The 23,014-nt window shown below is 34.6% G+C and overlaps 2 protein-coding genes across 3 annotated transcripts in view; both read right to left on the reverse strand.

Annotated features, from left to right (window-relative positions):
• The window catches only part of LOC139980827 (neuronal acetylcholine receptor subunit alpha-3-like), a 43,243-nt gene extending 28,936 nt beyond the window's left edge, over nucleotides 1–14,307 (reverse strand). The window contains exon 1 of one of the 2 annotated variants that reach the window (XM_071992778.1): nucleotides 13,560–14,307. In XM_071992778.1, the coding sequence (XP_071848879.1) occupies nucleotides 13,560–13,671 (112 nt within the window). In that variant the 5' untranslated portion in view covers nucleotides 13,672–14,307. The remainder of the gene's footprint in view (nucleotides 1–13,559) is intronic. The other variant, XM_071992777.1, reaches the window with a different exon arrangement.
• Nucleotides 1–23,014, reverse strand: part of LOC139980529 (uncharacterized) — a 290,788-nt gene that overhangs the window by 211,731 nt on the left and 56,043 nt on the right. The gene's annotated exons all lie outside the window — the stretch shown is intronic.

The raw sequence follows: 23,014 nt of genomic DNA on the forward strand, positions 1-23,014 counted from the left end.
TGCACCTCTAAAGTTGTCCTTGCATTTATTAGAGATTATCAGTTAACAATTATTCTGTACTCGCTCTACCTATATCCGTCCATTCTCTTCCTATAGGCCTTTGACGACTAATTCCGCATATTCACATGAAATATCATGTTATAAATACGATGTTGAAAATGTATAGCCCCAAACCTTAATTCACAAGGCATCGTCTTTTCAGTTCATCATATCGGTGTTTCATTTCGGTACGAACATATTAGATTCGGCGTAAATTCCCTACGAGCTTTGGTTCATTCTGTAGGCTCGTTTCGTCAAGGGGATATGCAGTTCAAACCGCCGTGTGCGACGAAAGGTTAACATACTTCCGATATGGGAACGATTTTTGGTTCAACTTACCTCTGGGATCGAAGCATTTTAACCCAAGGGGTCGATTTACCTGATTCTGCCAACTAAAATTCAATTGAGAAATCTTTCTCTGCCTGACTTCATATGGTACGAAATACAAAACAGTTGCAAAGATCTGATGATCTTATTTGATAAAGGTTCTTCGTATCCTGGCGCTGTTCCCACTTGTGGCTGTACGGAAAGGTTTATCAGTGACTTCATGTCAACGCAATCGAATGCGTGAGTTTCTCTCTCGGGTCTGAAGTATGACGGTTCACTCTTTAATTAATTGTTGATGATTGTAACACTTGTAGAAAAGTATGAATTTTATCTCTCTCTTACGTTTAATTCTAATGTTTAATTGACCCTGCGTACTAACTTATACCTTACTGAAAGTAGATCATTCTCAAAGGAGTCATTATTTCATTTAACAGTTAATTTCATGGAATATTTCGATTTCTGATAAATGAAAATGGATGATAAAAACAGGATAAAGTTAACTTTATTTAAGTGTACCAACTGTGTCAGAAAGTAAGGGTGAGTAAGACAATGGAACCTTTACAAGAACTATCATTACACCCTGTTCATACCGTAATGCAATGATTTGATTTTATCACCAGACTTTATTCACAATGTACTATTCATGCACGTTTGATCAACTACGGCAAGAGATGTTGAGATATATATATATATATATATATATATATATATATATATATATATATATATATATATATATATATATATATATATATATATATATATATATATATATATATACACGAAGTCGGAACTGATCTTGTGAATCCCCATTTAACGTCTGACTTCTAATGGATCTGAAAATCATGACAGGAATTCAACTTTGAGTGAAACAAGAAGAGGAAGAAAAAGTTCCGGGATGGATCATAAAATATGGTTAATTTGAAAGGTTTTGTTATCTTTTGCAAAGACAGCAACATATCGTTTGAATGCAAAATGGCATCTTAAACAATCAAGTACCTCAAGTACATGCTACACTCAACATTGCCAACCATCTAAAGTAGATGGATAATATTTCTCAAGGTCACTATCTTTGACGCATCATGGTCACCATCGCACAGGCTTGTAAAAACTCGAGTGTAAAATGATAAGGGGGAATGAAAGCCATCTTGGTTCTTATAAACGTGTGTGTTTGACAATGTCTCAAGCAAGACAGAAAGATTTATGCACGATACACATCCTGCCTGGTAGTAGAAGGATGCGCATTTGTTTAACATGTGCTAATACTTAGAGAGTCCTTTCGTTTGCACAGAAAACAAGTCATATATCACCTCAACTTTGACGCACCGCTGATAACGAAAGAAAAAAACGCTGGTCGTATGATTGATAGCAAAAAGGCACGAGGTCTGTAGGTTAAAGTTAGCTAAAAGATCTCGCTCTATGGTTAGTAAAATGGACGAGAGGTAAACGTGAATTCAATTAATACAGAAAAGGGAATTTTAATAACTACTCTAAGGTATATTAAAATACGTTAAACAAGGCCTAAACTAACTTTCCGATGTGTTGAAGAGACGGACATGAGTGACAGAAGGGCTGTACTTGAAGATGAAGCATGCTAGTAGAGATATGACGGTCCTGACGTATATTCTGTATAAACATGTCTGCTTGTCATAGTGTATAGACACAATGCCCTAGATCCATGTTGAAGGTAGTGGATTAAGTTGTAGAATAACGTTACATTTTCTTTTGTCTTCGTCTAACTAATGGCACATTGTTAACTGACAAGAACTGGTTCTGTCCTTTCGTTAGTTAAATATTAAATTCTCCCTTGATCATTTATAAGCAGATCCACACGTTAAAATTTATACTAAATTATATACTAAAGACTAATTTGAAAGACTATAGACGGGATACTAAGTCGTATACTTGTGACTTCTTCCAGCGACGTAGCCAGAAATTTGCAGGGGGTGGGCACATTTTGCAATTGATATGGGGGAGGGGTCTAAGGGGAGGGAGTGTCGATTGCTAGCTTAGCTTCATACCATGCTGTTCGTGTAACAACGTATGACGATTCATAGAAAGGATGAGAACGCACGTTGTCGTCGTCGTTGTGCATACGGTTCATCATCTTACAAACTAAGTAGCTGAATCAGTTGGCCTGAATGTTACTACGATATCTTATAATGGAGTTAACGGAGCTGACGGGTATTCACGATCAAAAGAGCACTGACAAAATACCATACTAGAAAAAAACAGTTTTTACATTTTTTCGACACTGAAAGGGGGGAGCAGTTGCTCCCACTGCTCCCCCTGGCTACGTCCCTGACTTGTTCCACGGAAGAAAGGCTATGAACCCTCTCTTCTGAGTAACATGACGCAATCACCATGCGTTAAGATGCGCTGACCACAAAGTACGTGCACATAGTATATACGTATACTAACATATCAAACACGCCATTTTTAAGAATGAGTAAGAGACGCGGTATACATTACTATATTGTAGCACCATAGTGGCGCATAGTCTTTATTAATGACAACGAGGTAAATGTCATCCGTGTCTCTGTACTGAACATAGAACAAACCCACCAATAAAAACAGCAAGGTCGTAAATAGTCCATATATTTCTAGGCGCACAAGAAATACCAATGGCATGTCTTTAAACAGCTGTAAAAGTTCGGGTGTATGCATGTATACGTAATCAACTAATACTAGATTTAATTTATTACGTAACGTATAGTTCTATTTAATACAACTGAGTATAGGCTAGTGAAGAAACGTCTGCTTTCATGCATATAAAAGAGCACACAATGAATTTCGGTTAATTGTCTCCGAATAGTGGCGCTAAGGAGGTATGAAGTATATTAGTTCACTGTGACGTCATTATTCCTTTCGATCGATTTTATGCGCAAAACGAAAGAAATTGAGGTAACGATTGTTGCTGATTACTTGATGTAGAACGTATTCAGGAGAAAACATATTTAATTAAAAATAAAGACATATTTCTCACATTTATTTGTTTCTTTGTTTTTAGTTTTTAGTGGCACAATTATTGCTTCTCTGAAATGGATCGACATTAAAAATGAGGCTTTACTTCTCTATTCATTCCGTGTTAACTGTCTTTAATACTGGTTAAAAGCTTATCATAATGTAAAATAAATAAAAGTATATGAATGTTTCAACAAACTATTTGAAGATGTTACAGAATTTCTTTGTTCCTTACATTTACGTTGATACTTAATATGTATATTACCAAGTTGTATGCCAAATACTCGCTGTTTTGGCCTCATATTACTACTCGATTTAATGATTTATTGTGAAGGTGAATGTTCTACCAACTGTCTTTGAACCACAGTTGACATATTGAAATAATCAGCTTGTACTGAAACTCTCTTGCCGTTATACAAAAATGTTAAACGTAACCTAAAAATTTCATTGATTAGAACCATTGGAATGCCAGAATTCTGAGTCACAAGCTTTTAAGATTGTCGTGTTTCTCTCTTAATTTAAGTGGGACTAGAGTGGTTGCTATTTTCGCTCGCGCTCCTCCGTGTCAAAAATGAGGGTCCGAAGAGGTATTGTATGTTCCTTGCGTGTAGCTACTGGTAGTTAACCAAAACAAGTTTGTTATTCGATATGTCAACTTTGGATGTCTCACGCAGAACATTCGGCGCCATAATGATGAACTATGGCTGGTTTCATGGCGCAAAAGAAACGTTGACAGAACAACTAAAAGTGTGTTTTAAAAGATAAAAACAGGATAGTTTCGGTTACAAGGATAAACAATACCGCAGATGAAATCGATTTTAGACCATGCTTTGGCAATCGTGAAACTGCTACAGCCTACGGTTATTTCTTAACATCTAAATAGATTAACAAGCTATATTGGTATGCTAATTCAAATTTATTTTAGTTATGTTTATACCGAAAGAAGAGGCATTGGAAATAACCGAACGATCCCTTTTCTTTGCTTTGAAAATGTTAGATGAGACTACGAATTGTGACTTATATCACAAGATGACATCAGGTAACCAGTTGACCATGAATGGATCTTATGATAAATGAATTAAGGTGCATATCCAGTGATACGATATGGATTTGAGGAAATATTTACATCCTTCATATAAGAAGTTTTATTATCTTTTAATATCTTTTAATCCATGAGAACACTAAACTTTTTTGAAATTTATCAATGATGTTTTAGCAATCTCCATAGTATTATCAGTTGGCAACGGTTTCTAAAACGAATGACGTCATAATCACGTGCTCCACAATATTCATCACGTGTTTGACCTATATTACCTTTCGGAAGTCGCTGATAACGTCGAGAGAATATACATCCATAAAGCCATAAACCTATTTTGTGGCATTTCAATCGATTCAGGAAGAGGTATAAATCAGACGAAAATGCAATATAATTTCACGCTTTTCATACCTTATCTCCCTTGATGATCATAAACTAAATATACGTACTTGCTTCAATGCACTTGTATTTTCTTCCTTTACTATACCAAAGAGGCAAGTTTGGATACAAATTATACTATCACGGATTCATCTGGTTTAAATACGTCAAAAGATAAAGGCCAAACTCCTATAGAGAAGCATATCGAAACAACTTTTTAAATTAAAGGTTTCAAGTCTACTTTGGTTATCTTCATCTTCCGTTTTCTTTGCCGTCTTAATATTATGATTGTCAAAAAAAAAAAAATTAAAATACTGTATATCTTTGCTTCCAAAATGCCCCGGAATATACAAAACTATCGTTTGGAACATCTGACTGTAATTACATATAACTTATATAACCAATAACATATAACTTATTATTATATCATTTCAGTATTACATAGCGTTATCGATACGTGTAAACGTAAGTGTAAAATAAAACTCCAAGGACACAGACACCCGTGCAATCATCAATTTTTGGCAAATATGATAGAGGTCTTTTTGGTAATCAACTTCTTCGGAAAAGCTGGTTCCATATGGGAGAAATCCTTGTCTTAAATATTTAAAAAGGGATTTCGTTCTTGCAGATGTGTGTTGTCATATTACAACTAGCATTTTACACTTTCAGTTCAAAGTTTCTGTTGATTTGTTTTCCTCATATTTTTAAGTTAGAATGCTAAAATGTTGGAAACAACTGCCATTATTAGGTCATGTTAAGAACTTCACCTGAATAGCTTACATTTAAAAAAATTGCAAAAATTCATCTGTATTGCAGAAACCTTTGATGTATTGGTCTTTAACACGATTGCTCCAAGGAGTATGGTTGGAACAAATGACATTTGAGTCAAGATTAAATTCGAAAACGTATCAAAAATTATTTCTGACCAATTCTAATAAAATCTGTCACTCATTTGCACCGTTAAAAGTTTCTGTTATGTTTTTTAGTCACTGTCGAGACGAAAGAGAAAGAAAACAGACTATGTTTTTCAGAATTCCTGATAAGATAAGCACATCTATTTACGATTAGAAATGAATTTGAATGACGTAATACGAATCACTTAGCCTTGAACTAAATTATCCCCTGGGAAAACTGTCAAGAAGACGTATGAAAGGGTTTAAATGTCCAACTACCAATCCAAGATATAGTAATAATCGTTTTAATATGGCATGCCGCGTCCAGGCAATGAATAGTATAGGCTATATTTTTGGATATCACGGCAATTAACGAGGTTCTCTCGTGTGATTAACTATATCTACTGATATTACACACTTAACGTGATCTTGGTAGTGAGAACAAATCACTGTATTTGTAGATTCACGTTTTTCGTCAGGTTCTTTTGTAGGAACCTATTAATCCAGAGAATCTAGGTTAAGACTATTCAAACATTATCTAAACATTACTTTTATCTATTTGTAGGCGACTTTTTTATTGCTTTTGTTACTTTTCTCGATTTTTCAACACTGAAGTCCCATAACATATAGCGTTTCCTTAGCTTGATTATAATATTGTCTTATTTCGAATCTTGACGTGTTGACGATTTCGAAAATATGCTTTCCTGATGATGCCTCTGGGTTAATTCATTTTTTAAACTCGAACAGAATCATTAATAACTTGATAAAATAAAGGGTCCGATTTAGGTTGCTCAATTTGCAACCTTTTTTTAAAATTATTCTTCTGAAAAAATGCTTTTAATTATGGTGAACAAACGTATCCAGCTTTATTTAAAAAAAAAAAAAGATAAAACAAATATAAAAAAAAAATTAAAAAAATGATATTTGAAGTAAACTCGTTAAAAGAAAAGAAAAACGCAATGACGTAATACGTAGCCATGAGAGTGGAAGAGGTGAATGACAATTTATTTGGTGGACAAGGACCGTTTAAATGTGTCATAAGCTTACGGCAATGTTATTAAGAGAGAGCATAACCTACTGAGCAAACATATGTCTTGCGCACTGTATAACAGAAATACCAGATATCAAAATATCAGATTGTGCTTTTTATTTTACTAATATCAGTCGATGCTGTAATCCAATTGCCAAAGTACCTTACCCCTCTATTTCAGCTATTGTGATTTTTTTTTTAAATAATTTGGGCTGCTGTTGTTAAAGGTGGCGTGCTTTGAAGATGTGCAAGAATTAATCAACGTTGTTAAATATTTTCATTACAAATCTATGCCCAATATTAGATAGCGTTTCTTGAATAAGTCTTGACGCAATCCCCAAACTACCCAAAAGTAACATGAACAAATAAAATAATTTTCAACTTCAGAAGCTGATGCCTTTTTATAATCATAAAATATGTAATACGATCGTGAGATGTACTACTTCTGTCACCAAAGATGACTTTATTGCATTTACTGAAGATGAACCACAAACGAGCCTACCGTGTAATTTAACGCCTGAGAAGAGGCCTTGTTTTAACGGACGACCTTATGATAACACGGTCTACGTGTCTTGCATTCTCAAGGGATAGGCTGTAAGCCATCTTTCGACATATCGCTTAAGTAGCTAATACACAAAGGTGTGAAAGCAGTGTAAAAGTATCATAATTGAACCCTTTATCCACTAAGAGGATTGAAAAGAGGATATTATCAAATGGTGACAAATGAGTGATTAAAGTTGTGATCCTGCTTAACCCAAAGAAAAGAAAGTGTTAGGGGGGGGGGGGGCTTTATTAGCAAAATACACAGAAGCGAAGTTATACAATGATCACTATGCTGTATCAATCAATACGGGGCCGCCTAACTGTTAATGGAATTAACCATCTCATTGACATGACAAGTTTAAACAGATGAGTCAGAATTGAAGAGGACATAACGAAGATGTTATAAGGTATACATACTACTAAAGAAAGGTAAACGGGTGGATAATATAATAAGGAGGAGTGTCTTCCTGGAACGCCGTTCAAGCAAAAACAAAGACACACTGACGATTGGTGCTACATGTTAAGACAGAGGTAGAGAAAGAATGCAAGGGGTCAACAAGGTTGATACTCAAAATTAATAACATTGTACAAATAAGTTGCATTATATATATATATATATATATATATATATATATATATATATATATATATATATATATATATATATATATATATACGTATATATATATATACTCATATTTCCATATGTCATTTTGTGTTAGCAAAAGAAAGTACAAGTTATTTTATCATATATGGACGTCTGGACAACTTGGAAATGAAATGATTTTTACTAATTTTCCTTTAGTGTAATGGTTTGGGTATTGATCTGGTACGACTTTTATTACTTAAACATGTTTCTTCGAGAAAATAACGTACATTTTACGATGAAAAAATGGTCTCCACTATGCTAATATTCTAATCTATACTAATATTCTACGCCTAAAATATTCCATCAAAAACCTTTCGTCAGTTGCTTGTACTTCATCACGCATAGCCTTGACGCAAAGCCATATACGTGGCTTTATATATTATGAGAGAGTAAAGATTTTGCGTGTTAATTGCAAACATTGGTTTCTGATCTCAGCCGATGCTGTGTAAATGAAATATGCTAAGTAACATCATTCTTTAACGACGAAATACGAAATCAAACCTTCATGACGTCAAATCTTAACTCACTTCAGAGAAAGAGAAAAAAGACCGGACGCGGACTGAAGTAACTGGAAAAAAATATATATATCTGATTTTTGGATGGTACAATTGACGTCATTCATCTAAAATTTATGCAAAGAGAGATTTTTGAAGTAAAGTGAGACATTTTTTTTTCTAGCATTCAACTTGAGTTTTCTTTACCCTACTTCCAAAGATGTGGGGAAAAAATACGTTAGTGGGTGTTCTCTAAATACACCGTAAGTTAAGGGCGAAGTTAAAGTAATGTTTACGGCAAGAATATTGTCCTTAACAGATGTTTTGGTTCGTCAAAGGGTGTTTTGCGTTGCCTTGCATAAATTTGCGATATTTTGACTAAATCCGTATTACCATTAAATTGAATACCCTTCAATCCAAAACCAAACTTAGTAGCCTACATGGTTACATCATTCCGCTACTCATTTAATAAACTTAATTTTACTCAATACTGTTCACTTTGTGTCCCCTCAAATTTAATGCATTTTCGTATTATCTATCCAAACAATTATTGAATAGCCCATAATACACATTCAACGTTTGAATTATATTTCCTATAATCTCTATAATATATATTTCATAATCAACCGGATTTCAGTACCCAAAACGAAATCAATCTGAAATCAATAAACCTCACGGTCTTTGATTCCTCTACCTGGAAATAATATTAATTTTTAACAACATTTCAAAACTGTAAGAATCATATTGGACATGCACACACAAAGTGTTCAATTGATCTGTGTGAACCATATCGCAGCCTGGCAGGTGTTTTTATTTTTTTGTATTACTTTTTTTTATAATCGCAAGAAATGAATTGTATGTTTTGTAAAAACAAAACTATATGAACAATGTATGATTATTGCCTTGAATCAAGGACAAACTCTTCTCACGCAATTTACAGGATTTAAAACCCCTGGTCATTAATGACTTGTCACACGGCAAATTGTGACACAACTCAAATTGTTGTTCCCCTGCCCCTATACAATGGGTCACGTGAGTAATATAAGCAGTACGCATTCTCTGGAAGACATCTTGTAAAATGCTGCGATACTTTGATCCATATATACAAGTTACTTCGCTCCCTATTTATTCATCGGGGTGAAGAGAGGTAGGTATAAGATGATCTCTTCGAAACCTTAGATGACTTTTTTATCATTAAAATGTATAGGATTTAGGAAACCCCATCCAACAACACCCCACCCCACCAACCCCTTCCCTGCCATAAACGGTCGCAAGCAAGACACAACCGAAAACACAATACAACATATATCATGTCTTGAATAACTTAAATTTCTTATTCCATTCCTCGTCAGAATGATACTATGTAGTTTGATGTCACTTCTAGGTAACAACATAGAAATGCAATAACAATAATGCATGCAGATATAAGACTTACTGAGCGATTTAATTCGCTTTACTTATAATATATGATGTTTCATTTCTTGTTTAGATTAAAGGCTAAAAATTCATCCTTGTTCGGTTGCATTGAACCTACCAAAATCGATTCCAAGATGTACTTGTCTATGAGTAGCATGCATAACATGTTTGTATCAGATGAAGGTGAGGAACTATTCGCATCGTCAGTACGACTGCTTTCAAGCATGATATGTTCAGACAGTTTAGAGTGGTATTAGCATTAGGGAATTCTCCCAACTGGATGACGCAGATCTCCATCCTCATGAATATTCGATCGACAAGACACCACATAACTCGTCTCCGAAACAAAGCCACTGTTACACCAGAGACAATGTAAGTCACGTGACCTTTATGTTCTGACGTAGCATAAAGCAGTATATATAGATATACAAAAACTCGTTTTGTCGTTATTGTCAAATATTCAGTTGATAATTATATTTTCATTCTCTGATGATGTAGAAAATCCAAGCAATTTTTTTCATAATCTAATCAAATTTCAGATCTTGACCCAAATTTTCCAGACGATAGACTCAAAGGAATTAAATTAAGAAAAAAATTAGAAATCAGGTAAATGGATCACGTGGAAACGTTTGCAATTAAAATGATAACTTGCAGACTTTGTCTCGTTGTAATATTATGTATTAACTTTATATATATTGCATTGACGATTCATCAATACAAAATACCTGTTTCCTGTTTATTTCGTGATAAAATTGTATATAATAGCTCTATTTGGGAGAATTCAAACATTTTAATAAATACGAGGTCATTTTTTTCTTTATCCATATCAACCGCTTACAATCTACATACTATATTTTGTCAATAATAGATATAATTGTGTATATTATATTATATTATATATATACATATGTATGTATATATTATATATATATATATATATATATAAATATATATATATATGCATATATATATATATAAATATTTAAATATTAAGCATATATATATATATATATATACATAATATTTACTTGTCTAAATATATCATAAGAATGTACTCCAGGAGCTAAATTATTTATATCGTCTGGAATAAGACACGAATGAAAGCTTTTTGAGACTATTTGGTAATCACCTATCACTAGTCATTTATATTCAAATAATCAATTATTTAAAGTCACATTTAGGAGGTTCCGGATTTCTACCAAAATGTATCTTTCAAAGACGGAAAATGGGGACGTCCCCATTTGTATATATTCTAGCATTGTATACACTTACAATTTAAAACAAAATGCAGTTGTAACATGTCTACACAAGATGAAAACCACAAGGCAATTTATTTTGTATGTATGTCTATGTGTTTGTATGGCTGAGTGTTTTTTTTTCTTGTATCATGTTGTTGTATATACTTAAGCTAAAACGAAAACCGGGTTATGGATCATCTAACCAAGACGACAAACCAGCTACGTGGCCTGATTCAGGCGAACGAGACCCCTAATGTGTAAGCTATTGGAAAGAAAACATCCTTGCTTTTAATTACCACGAACGACTAACTAATATTAAATTTCCATTGGACGGCATGTGGAGCTTGCGGGTGGTGTATTCGCATAAAGTCTGTGTGTGTCTGCAGAGTATGAAAAAAACATCAGAGGAAGACAAACGCCAAAGCGATGTAAACCCTTTTTCTCGATCCGCTAGCATGTGGAACGCGAAAAGGGCATATAACAACAGGACTGACAGCGGCGTTCGCAGGTGTCTTCGTATATTCGCTATAGATCACACTTAATATACGTCATGCGTAACTATGGATACGAGAAGCATGAAAAGCTTTTATTTGATAAAAAAAGACTACCGGAATAAAAAAAACTTTCATTCCACCTTCAGAATTGTTGTTTTGATTTTCACTTCAATGGATCAAATTAAAAAAAATTATCTCAAAGCTAAAAACGCTGATATGAAAAGCTTCTCCATATTTTGCTTGAAAGTCTGTTCTAAATTAAGAAGTTTCTTTCATGTATGGGATTTGTAAGATATACGAACGGAAGTAATACTGACATAAATTAGTAAATATTGTAGTCAGATTAAGTGTTTTACAACTAATAATTAGAATCCATGTGACTGCATAACATGGAAACAACACATAGTTTGTATGCTTCCTCGCAAGTAAACAATTCCTATCTCAAAACAGAATTATTTTTACAGTTGAAATCAAAATACTGGTCTACAAAAGCGCTTCCGCTTTACCAGGGGATGGGGAGGGGGGTGTAACGTATTGTGTGGCTCAATAGCTATTCCTTGTATATTTACGTTTTCTGTTTAAAATCAATTGTATATTTCGTTATTCCACTTTATATGTTACATTCCAAGATGTGTCAGTGCAAGCGCAGTTGACGCTGGTCCGTATTCACAAATTGAAAACAATATTTCGTTTTCCGAGAACCACAGTCATCATATTTCTAAGGTAAACGTTAATGTTAGTATAAGGATTACTCTCATATTAATTTGCTCATAGTAAATAGAAACATCCAGAAACCGGGCAAAAGAAACATTATTTCACATGAACGGATTAATAACTACAATTAAGACAAGTCGTCTGAACTGAACATGTTTGAGACAAATATTCAAAGAAATAATTTATTCATCGTTACATGTTTCTTGAAAACAGCTTGACCCAATACCATTCCTTTAAGATTGGTTACGTATGTGATTTTATTTGTGAATATTCATCAACACGACGACTCTGACAGTGAAGCGGTAAGCCATATAAAAAGTGACCGATTGGGGGCGGTGTTCATTGAAATTCAAGAACATTTAGCCTTCTTTAGTCATCGGTGACAAAATGGCCACTGTTAATATTTAAAATGAGCCTAATTTGGTCAACTTAACCTGGCTACCCTGCACTTTTGTGACAACTGGAAAGGGGAAACTCCTTATAACGGAAGCCAGAACGAATTTCCTACTTAAAGACCGTCGGACAACTGGTGGTATTTCCTACCGTCACAGATCTTCCCCATTCAATATCATACGGCAGATTATATCCCGGATAGTAACATAATAACATAATTACGTGAACATTGAGTTTTCAAGCGATACAAATTAATGTGAAGATAATCCATTAATATGATACAGCATACCAATGCCATGTGGAGATTATTTGATTAAAGACGAACAGAATTGAGAAACTCTCTCAGTAACTTCTCAATTCATATAAATAGCTACATACACTGTACCCATCGTTACGTCATCGATGACGTCACATTACTGCTCAGATGACCCAGATATTTCACAGAAGAGGCCACTAGAAGTAACATCAAATAGCAATAATAACAAACGGCTTGCTTCTCTGCGACTGCATGTATTACCAATAAAGCTTTATTATAAGGACCGATGCAGAGATGTTTTATGCAATATTTAACCGGCTTCGTTCACTGTTTGAAAGAAGATAGTACTAACAACAGGTCGACAGTCAGCCCATTATTCAGTACCTCGCGACCCATCACTTGATACACAGATCGCACATACATGCGTTTTCTTCCCATGAAAGGCATGCATCTATCGCCTCCAATACCACCAGTAGAATGATGAAACTGAAAAGAAGGTCCAGGCTTAACGTCCGGTTCTTCATTTTAGTCCACTTAGCTCAATTCATAAACATACACACATGTACAGAAAATGAACGGCGATCATACTATTCAATGTTCATACCGTAACACATTCCATTCTATAATTCGACACACGATGCATAGGCTTAGATCAACAAAAAAAGTTTATAACATATTTGTTTGTATGAACTTACCTTTGATATAGCTCATAAATAACACAAATCCAAAGGTCCAATTCAGGAATTGTATCACCGCTTTCTCCTTGGTGCAGGGAGTTTGACTGCATAGCCCACGCTTGTCCACCATTTTGGAATCCCTGATAAAGACTCTGAAGGCATCAGAAATTTGCACTCAATCACAGCAAGTTGCACTAATTATGAATCGTCGATACAATACAACAACAACGACGTCAATTTAGAACTTAGTCTTAGAGTTACAGAGAAGAACGTCATAACTTTAGAATCGTTCCATTGGAATATATTCGCCTGTTTTAATATTCTCCTTATTCTCTTCGCTCTTGCACGGTGTAATCTGCAGCCTAATGTATTCCAAAGTTGCAAGGAAACCCCTCGCAAAAGAAACCAATCTTCACCTGATAGTTCACTTACACTTCACACTTCTCTCTTCCATTTTATGTCCGGAAAAGAATAACTTTTGACTGGCCTGGTAGCCTACTATTACTGTCTTCCTTAGACGTTAAACGTGACAACCGGTTACGAGAGTTCCAGTAAAACTTACATAGGTTTGTTGACAAAAAAGACTACCGTCGCAAAGGGGACCATTAATCTCCCCCCTCAGTCGCCCCAGACCTTTAAACGCCGATGGAATTTTCGCCGCTTGATTTGGGAAGCCAAATCATCGTTCGTTTGGGTCGGCACAAGCAATGCCCTCCGTCAACTGTCGTGGATTTGTATGAGTTATGACACGTGCTATTTGTGTGCAGTGAGATGCCTGCGCTGTTTCATAAGACTGTACCAGGGATCCAGTGACCAGAAGTGAATTAACAACGCATGCTAAAATAATATGCGGTGATTTTCATTGTGAATTCTTATAAAAGCGATTGAATTTCATAAAAGAAGGTCGATATCTAGTTTCATTTGTTTATTGTTTTTACAAACATATTTCTTTAGTTTTTTTGGTGGGGACGTAGGGAAGGAGTGAGGTATATTTTGGTTGAAGAAGAATTAAACTTTGACTTTAAAATATCCAGTGCAGTAATCGAGTCAAGGAAAGCGGTGTTAAGTATGCGGTACATGAAGGAAGTTAGAGCCGATGCAATAATTGCAAATGTATTTCTTCTATCTTGAATACAAAATATCATATAAAATATGGTTGATTCCATGCAATGGTGTTAGTTATCCCAGATTTCTATGTAACTGAATGTTAACGTTATAACTATGAAAGATTGAGCTCAGGAATTAACGAAATAATTTTAATTTGGAAATCAAATCAATCCATCATATGAATAACCGTCTTATATCTGAAGCGAGAAAAAATTAATGTTTAGGTTCATAGACGGTATTTATCTTGAGTAAATACATTGAAAATATTTATTTCATTTTTCGTTGCTATCACTTCGCCGTTCATTTATTTATAATGTTAATAACTTCAACGTTTTCAGAATATTTAAAGGACGGCAATCTTACATTTAATTTATCTTTCTTTCTTTGTCAAAATATAAGCAACATTTGTCAGTCAAGTACAAATGAAAAATTAAACAGTAATTATCAACTATATGCATACTTTCATATTTCGTGTAAATGTTATTCGCAATAGATAAACGTAATTAAGCGATATATATATATATTATATATATATATTTTTTTTGCCTTTCTCGTTTTGTGGTGTAAATTGGGGAAATTGATATTTTATTTAGCAGTTAACGTTACTAACACGAAGTAGCTAAAGTGGTCACCTGCGTTGTGAAGCGAACAATGTTACGTGATGGCGGTATTTATCAAAGGAAAATGGCACTACTGGTAATGATTTCTGAGAATGATATCGTTTTGATTACTGGATGTCAGGGATATAATACGGCATGTTTTTAATTACAGCTACCATTGACAACATGAATGGTCTCACTCTCTTTGTGACGTAAGATAACTTTAAAGGAACAATCACGATACACGAAATAAACTGACTTTCAGAGCCTCTTCCTGAAACTAATTCAGCTTATTGTGTTTGCAGTGTAGTGATTCCCGCCGAAAAATGCATAAAAACACAAAGAAAAATTCTGAGTGTGCTGCACTATAGTATCAAAATATAACTAAAACGTTCAGAGATATACTTCCTATACGAATACTATAACTTAACAGCTTAGGCCTAGATAACATTCCTGGTAGCCTACATATAATTATCGGCTTAGGCTAACTTGTTTTGCGCATAAGTATTGGACAGGAGTTGCATACCGTACTTGGCAAGACAATAGCTGCTAAACCGTTTAAACGGCCTGTTACCAAATATCTATAAATAATAATAATAATAATAATAATAATAATAATAATAATAATAATAATAATAATAATAATAATAATAATAATAATAATAATAATAATAATAATAATAATAATAATAATAATAATAATAATAATAATAATAATAATAATAATAAATATGGTGCACAATAAATTTCATACAAAATAAGCATCCTACAGAATACATATCACACAATGGGCTATCACAAACCATTTTGTACATATTGCTCATATTACGAATGGCATATCATACCTTACACTTATGGCATGATATGTATCTCACATAACACATGTCACACATAATGCACATCACACATAATTCACATCACTCATAATGCACATCACATAATACACATCACACATAATACACATCACACATAATACCTATCACACATAATACACACCACACAATACATATCACACATAATACACATCACATATAATACACATCACACATAATACACATCACACATAATACCTATCACACATAATACACACCACACAATACATATCACACAAAATACACATCACATATAATACACATCACGCATAATACACATCACACATAATACACATCACAAATAATACACATCACACATAATACCTATCACACATGATACCCATCACACATAATACCTAATACCTACAATGAGTATCACACATAATAAGTATCGCATATAAGACGTACGGTATCACACATAGTGCCTATAAGTAACACAAATTATAAGTGTAACACTTTTAATACCTATATAATTAAATACCTATTATTCATACTATCTACCACACATAACACCTATCACACGTGATACATATCACACATAATATACATCACACATAATACACATCACACATAATACACATCGCATACACGTACTGGTACATAATAAGCATTTCAATGCTGCATTGTGCGTGGTAAGTCCAACGGTTTATCTGATTAGGCCTACAATGTAATTTACATTCCGGACCGAAATCGAAAAGTTCTCTTGATAAGATTGACCACTCACTAAATAACGAAAATATTCAAAAAGTTACGGTACTATTTTGGATTCAAATTCTTGAAAAGGCATAACAGAATTCTTTTTATCAAATATCAAATTAAATTATCTCTTTATTTGCCAAGAATTTTAACCTGCAAATTTATGTAGATTTCTCTCAATGTTTTGATCCACGGTTCATGCTCAATGAACTTGATCTCATAAATGAAAGAAATATTAAATTAACCAATCACACGTTCCGTGTGACTGCCTATAAGTTCAGAGTATGGCATGGATATGAACTGTATCACAGAGCACTGTATATGATGTCCAGAATTGTCTCAAAAGGGAAATCAAAAGTAGCCTGTATGAAAATAGAATAAAATACCGATTCACGTCAGCTAAGTTATAGAAAAATCGATAAAAATTATATATAAATTAATCTTCGATGTACAAGCCCCGTCCCGACCCCTGCACCCCACCTACTCCCCTCTCTTCGAAGACCATCATAAATTGTTCAATCTGTGAGGTAATTGTGTGCCATTGATTAGCCAATAAAAGAGAAGCAAGTCCACTGGGCCATTCTCGTTGATAGAGGGGCATATGAATACCCCAACCCCCCCCCCCAAAAAAAAAAAAAAAAAAAAACTTGTGTTCGCTCTCTTAATTCCGAGACATGCAACTGTAAAAGCATTCCTAATTCCTTTGGAAGGTAGATGGAGATTTTCATTTTCATTCATATCCAAAATCTGAAGGAAAGGAACGTTTAGTCTAACAGAAAAGAGAGTGACTATTACTTTGCCATTTAATAATTTTCTTTCTAATTTAGTTACGTTTTTTGTTTTTGTTTACTGGCTTATCTAATTCCTTAGGGGCTGCATCTTGAAACTATTATTGTTCAAATATTGAACTCTTCACAAGTGTACCTAATACACTGGCATAAGTTCCATTTTTGTATAATGATTTTTTTATAACAATTGCTATAACTAAATTCAACATTTATAAAGGTGTTATTACGTTTGTATGAAGGGTTATTATATTTTATTAAGTCATATCACCTGTAATAACCTTAACAACGAAAGATAAAACATATATACATAGCTTACCTTGTACTTCCAAACAGATTTCGACACTAATAGAACCCGTTTCCACAATTCATTGCAGGCAATTAAATCTTTTACCGGTCCTATGAGTAAAACGCATTCAATGAATTCACTGTATTGCCTTGTCATTAGGGAATGTCCAACTAATCATTCCTGACATGGATTAAATCATTGGTCAGCCCGGCACAAGAATAAAAGAAAAACATACAATAAAAGTCAACCCTGCCTCTTAAAGAATTAACAATGGTGAGAGAACAAAGGACAAGTACATCAAGAGAGAGCAATACGAATAAACACCGAGTGAGGTAAGGCCAACAAACGACAATGGGGGACATTGTTTGCTGTTCTATTTGTATTCTTTTTATGAATGGGATTTAGAAAACCATTACGATGCTCTTTGTGGTTGTAGTGAATGATACAGTGTTCCTTCTGGTATCAGCTGATGCGTTATTCTGAAAACAACTTTTAAGTCGGGACATGGAGACATTCTTGTATACATTGCAATTAATAATATGAAAATGGACCACGGAAGGCACCATTATAAAAGATAAATTCATGAAACCTGGTTAACATATGTATTTTTTTTTTTTAGATCCTTTTTTAGTTTCTTTTAATCCCTCAAATATACTTTTTTTTTTAAGGAAAAGTCGCCCAGGAAAGAACCTGGGCACGAAAACCAAACGACTGATCCGCTCTCAACCCCAGTCCCCTTGCATCGGGACTGTGACTCTGTGATCATCGTCGGGTGTGCATCACCATTCCCCTCGAAAGGGAACGGATACTACACATGATCCAAAAGGCCGAGAAGCGATCAATATACTGTCAACTATACCAAAGCGTAAACAAGGACGGCGGAATAGGCCTTTCAACCTGATGGAAAGAGGGTGACACTTTGCCACGAACTTAGCGGAGCAGTGGAATATGTGACTTTGATTGTGAAGGGGTAGACCCCAAAGTAGCTCAAAATGTCCCGACAAAATTCATCCCTTCGTGTAGTCTGTACCACAGATACCAGTACTTCAATAAGTTTCAATAAAGGGATATTTGTTTTCAAGATTTTCCGACAAAGGGCACTTTTTATCAACAATTTTCACAGCACAAATTAAGAGCACATGTGAATAACGAGAGGGCACTTTCTCCTTAAGAACAAACAAGGAACAAAAGTACAAAAATACCACTTTTGAGGTTTTCACAAAATTGGAGGGCAAGTTCTCATGTGCGCGCGGCTCTGTGCACAGTTGAATTTAACACATACAACTTTCTTCCAATGGATAACAGTAAACTAAACTTTTGAGTCGGTAACACCAATCCATTAAATATTAAATACTATACTAAGATTAGTATTCGAAAGCAACACCAATTCCCACTAAACTGCATATTTTAAATTGAAAACCTTTTTGTTCAGTTGCAATTCTTCTTAAATATGAAAGACAATTGTAATTCACCTCTTTATCGAGTATGTCAGCGTATGGCATTTCATTGGCATATGGCATTTCCCCTATTTGAGTACGATATTTCCTTCCCTTTTCTAACTTACGCACAACAGTATGAGCATAAATTCCTGTACACCTCAAACTATGTCTTATCTTATTTAAGTTTATAAGCACATAATCACATGTCCAGACATTACCTCCCTTTCATGGTCACAATCTTAACTTCCCTATAAAAACAAAGTTTAAATCGTCTAAATGAACAAAGGGAGTGTACAGCTCTTTTTTTCTTTTTCATGTATTTATTTTCTATTGTATAAGTTAAGTAATTTCGTTCACACACAATGACAAGTCTTTAGTCCAATAAATAGCACTCATTGTTGTAATGTTAACATTACTCGTGAATAGAATCGATAAAGACCACATGTATCGCAAAAAGAAACATTCTTACTTTGCTGCTCTGTCTACAATTATCGATAAACGAAAGTAACACGATAGGTAATTAAAGGGCTTTTTGGTAACTGTTTTCTGGGTTAAACTCTTTAGGTTAACAAACAAAATCGAAAGCAGAATGATTAATAAAGAAATCGAAGATACAAGTAGTACATGTGATAAGTCCATTCTTTAGTAATGTCCGTATAATTTGTATTAAAGAGGGCATGTATACACTATCACGATGAAAAGGGGTAGACAAAAATGTTACGAGAGGATCAATTATTTATAGCAAGGACAATGGCGTCGCCAGGGGGCTTAAGTGCGCATGTGCCACCCCGATAAGAATAATGTTCGGTGACCCTGCTGACCCAGCCCAGCCCTGCCCCGTCCGTATGGAAAAAAATGTTGGCAGAAAGACACAACTTTGCGATTTCTACATAATTAACTTACGTCAAACCTCCAAAGTTTTTGTTGATTGAAGCTGAGATAAGTTCTAGCAATAGTGAAAACCTCAAATCTTCAGGAGGTTTTCCCTCCCCCCCCCCCCCTTCACCAGGAGGTATATGGACGGCTCATTGAATATATTCCGATAGGACTCCGCGCCCATATTGGCGCTTCCAGCGTCGATTTTCCGACTTCTGTGCCCCTCCCCCCCCCCCTCCCCACCAGGATCTCATTTTGCTGTGCCCCCAAATCCAAATGTCTGGCAACCGCACTGATCAAGGGATTCGAAATTTGCGAATCTTAAAGACTTGTTTATATTAAATAATATAGTAAGTATATGATTATAGCTTTCGGCGCATTTGCGTTAAGTTTAAACGTCAGTTATAAGTGTTATCGCACTCCATCGTTAAAGAAATGTAGGGAACATTAACATAAATGATTAATTTAATCCACCAAATTTGTACCAGAAATGATGATATTTAGATATAAATGGGAAAGTTTTACAAATGTAACAAAAAACATTATATTGTACGTTTTGACTCACGTTTAGCGAGTGATATGAAGTGACGTATACCCAAATACAAAATATGCGATTTAAATGCTTAATATAAAGTCTTTCATGTTTGACACGAAACATTGATGATTGATACGATATAAATAAAGGTCAACAGACGTACAATGTTTTCGTAACATTATCCAGACATTCTAATCTATGAGGTACAAAAAGAACAAAGGTTTTTTCAAGAGAAACAAAGAAACAAATTATAATTTAATTGAAAACAATTGGCGATCTTGGAAAGGATTCAATATGTTACTCGAATTGTCAGAACACGATAGCAATGTCGAGTCCAGGGCACTCCAGGGCACCCCGAGTGCACGACAATCAAGGTTCGAATCCAAGTCCAAGACCACAGCAACATCGACTCGAGTTTGGCTTCGAATTCAAGTCCAGAGAAAAGAAGTTTTTTCTCATTCCTTAGTTTGCATTCTTTCCACATCAAAAGATTTGTTGTTACTTTCAAAATTGTCAACCCGTTCTACCTCTCTCTCCACCCCCCCCCCCCCCCAACTATCTCTCTTTCACTTCCTGCTTTCAGTTATACGACCAATACTTCCAATTAATTTGTTAACTTTTAAATTCCATTTAATTTTAACCCAATTCTTAACTGTTTTATTTTTTATATTTTAGACATTCCGCGTTCATTACCATACTTTACCCTTTCTTAACAATGGCTCTTTGCAACGAACTTTAACGTTACTATGGCTAGCATAGCAATTTATTTAATGTTTTAATGTACTTAAATGATTAAAACAGACGAAACCACATGCCTTCAGAATTGAGACGAATTGGAACGGTACACATATGATGATTAAGAATGACATTTGTAGACCATAGATTAGACATAGTTATATCAGTGCCCCTAAAACCGCCTTCATACACCCATCATTCATATATTGTGGTTGGATTTCTTCTTTATCTATTTTGAACATCTTTTCACAGAAAATTTGTTGACTTCCGGAGTAAAAAAATAAATAAATTCACTAGCCCCCTGAAATTCTACCAATGATATATATATATATATATATATACCACGAGACCAGAAGTAAACTAATTAAGTGATGATACGGACTCTGGTATGAAGGTGGGGTGATATTGTAGATGAGGTATCTGATTAAGTTTGATGTGAGTCATGGCCACAGCTAAAAAATATATAATAACCACATTCCTAGTTCGTCTGACTGGTGAAACCATTTAATAAATTTGAAAGGCGTGACACACGTTGTTAAAACCACTAGGGATAGCATAACCGCAAAGAAGGTAAAGAGATTGGCTGGTATTTATTTGAATAAAGCAAGACTGAGAATTTTGATGAATAAATATCATTGACCACAGTTTTCGAAGGAAAGTTATTTTGGGAGGTTACTCTGTTTAAGTGATTGGATACTTGAACTCAATATGACTATAAGTTCTAGCAGAAAACCCAAACCCTTTTCCTGCTAAAACAGTCACACCTCTGACACCAGGAACATTTCATGATTAAATTAATTTCAATGGAAACGCTAAGGTGACCTTAAAACTGTAAGATCTCTTTTGTAAATATAGTATCAAGTTTCAACAAAATTAATTAAAATGTTCAGTTAATAAATTAAATCTAAAAAATGATAAAAGCAACACTGTGCAGGCTGCAAAAGAAGAAAAAATGACTAGTTTTGAAATGTCATCGACAAAGCAGAATGTCATAATTTTTAGCATATTTTCAGCAAAATTATGAATTATCAATGAATTAATCTCGTCGCATTCACTTGAATATTGGTAACAAACTGATAAATAACGTCCGCATCAGAGAAGCATTAATTCAATATTTGACAGCAAAATGATAAAGTGCAGCAAAATTGCGGTTGAATGTGCGTATATGTACTCCAAATATAACTAAATTAAATTTTAGAAATTTGGTAAATGGTAATTCATAATAATTCATAATGAACATCTCGATTATGGAACAAATAAAACCCTCACTTCCACTGGAAGCACAGATCCTGAGGCAACAACTAATTTTTTTCGGTCATATCATGCGTGCTGACGACTCTCTGGAAAAATCATTAATGGTGGGAATGGGTGATGGATCACGAAAGAGGGGCAGGCCACGAGCACGATGGATGGATGGTGTCAAGCAGGCGACTGGGCTGACTATGGATGGACTGCGATGGGCAACCAGGAGCCGGAAGGATTGGAGGATGAAAGTCATGGTCATCACCAGGGGTGTCGGACTCGACGGCACAAGGTGACA

The sequence above is a fragment of the Apostichopus japonicus genome, chromosome 15 (assembly GCF_037975245.1).
Source record: "Apostichopus japonicus isolate 1M-3 chromosome 15, ASM3797524v1, whole genome shotgun sequence".
Taxonomy (NCBI): domain Eukaryota; kingdom Metazoa; phylum Echinodermata; class Holothuroidea; order Aspidochirotida; family Stichopodidae; genus Apostichopus; species Apostichopus japonicus.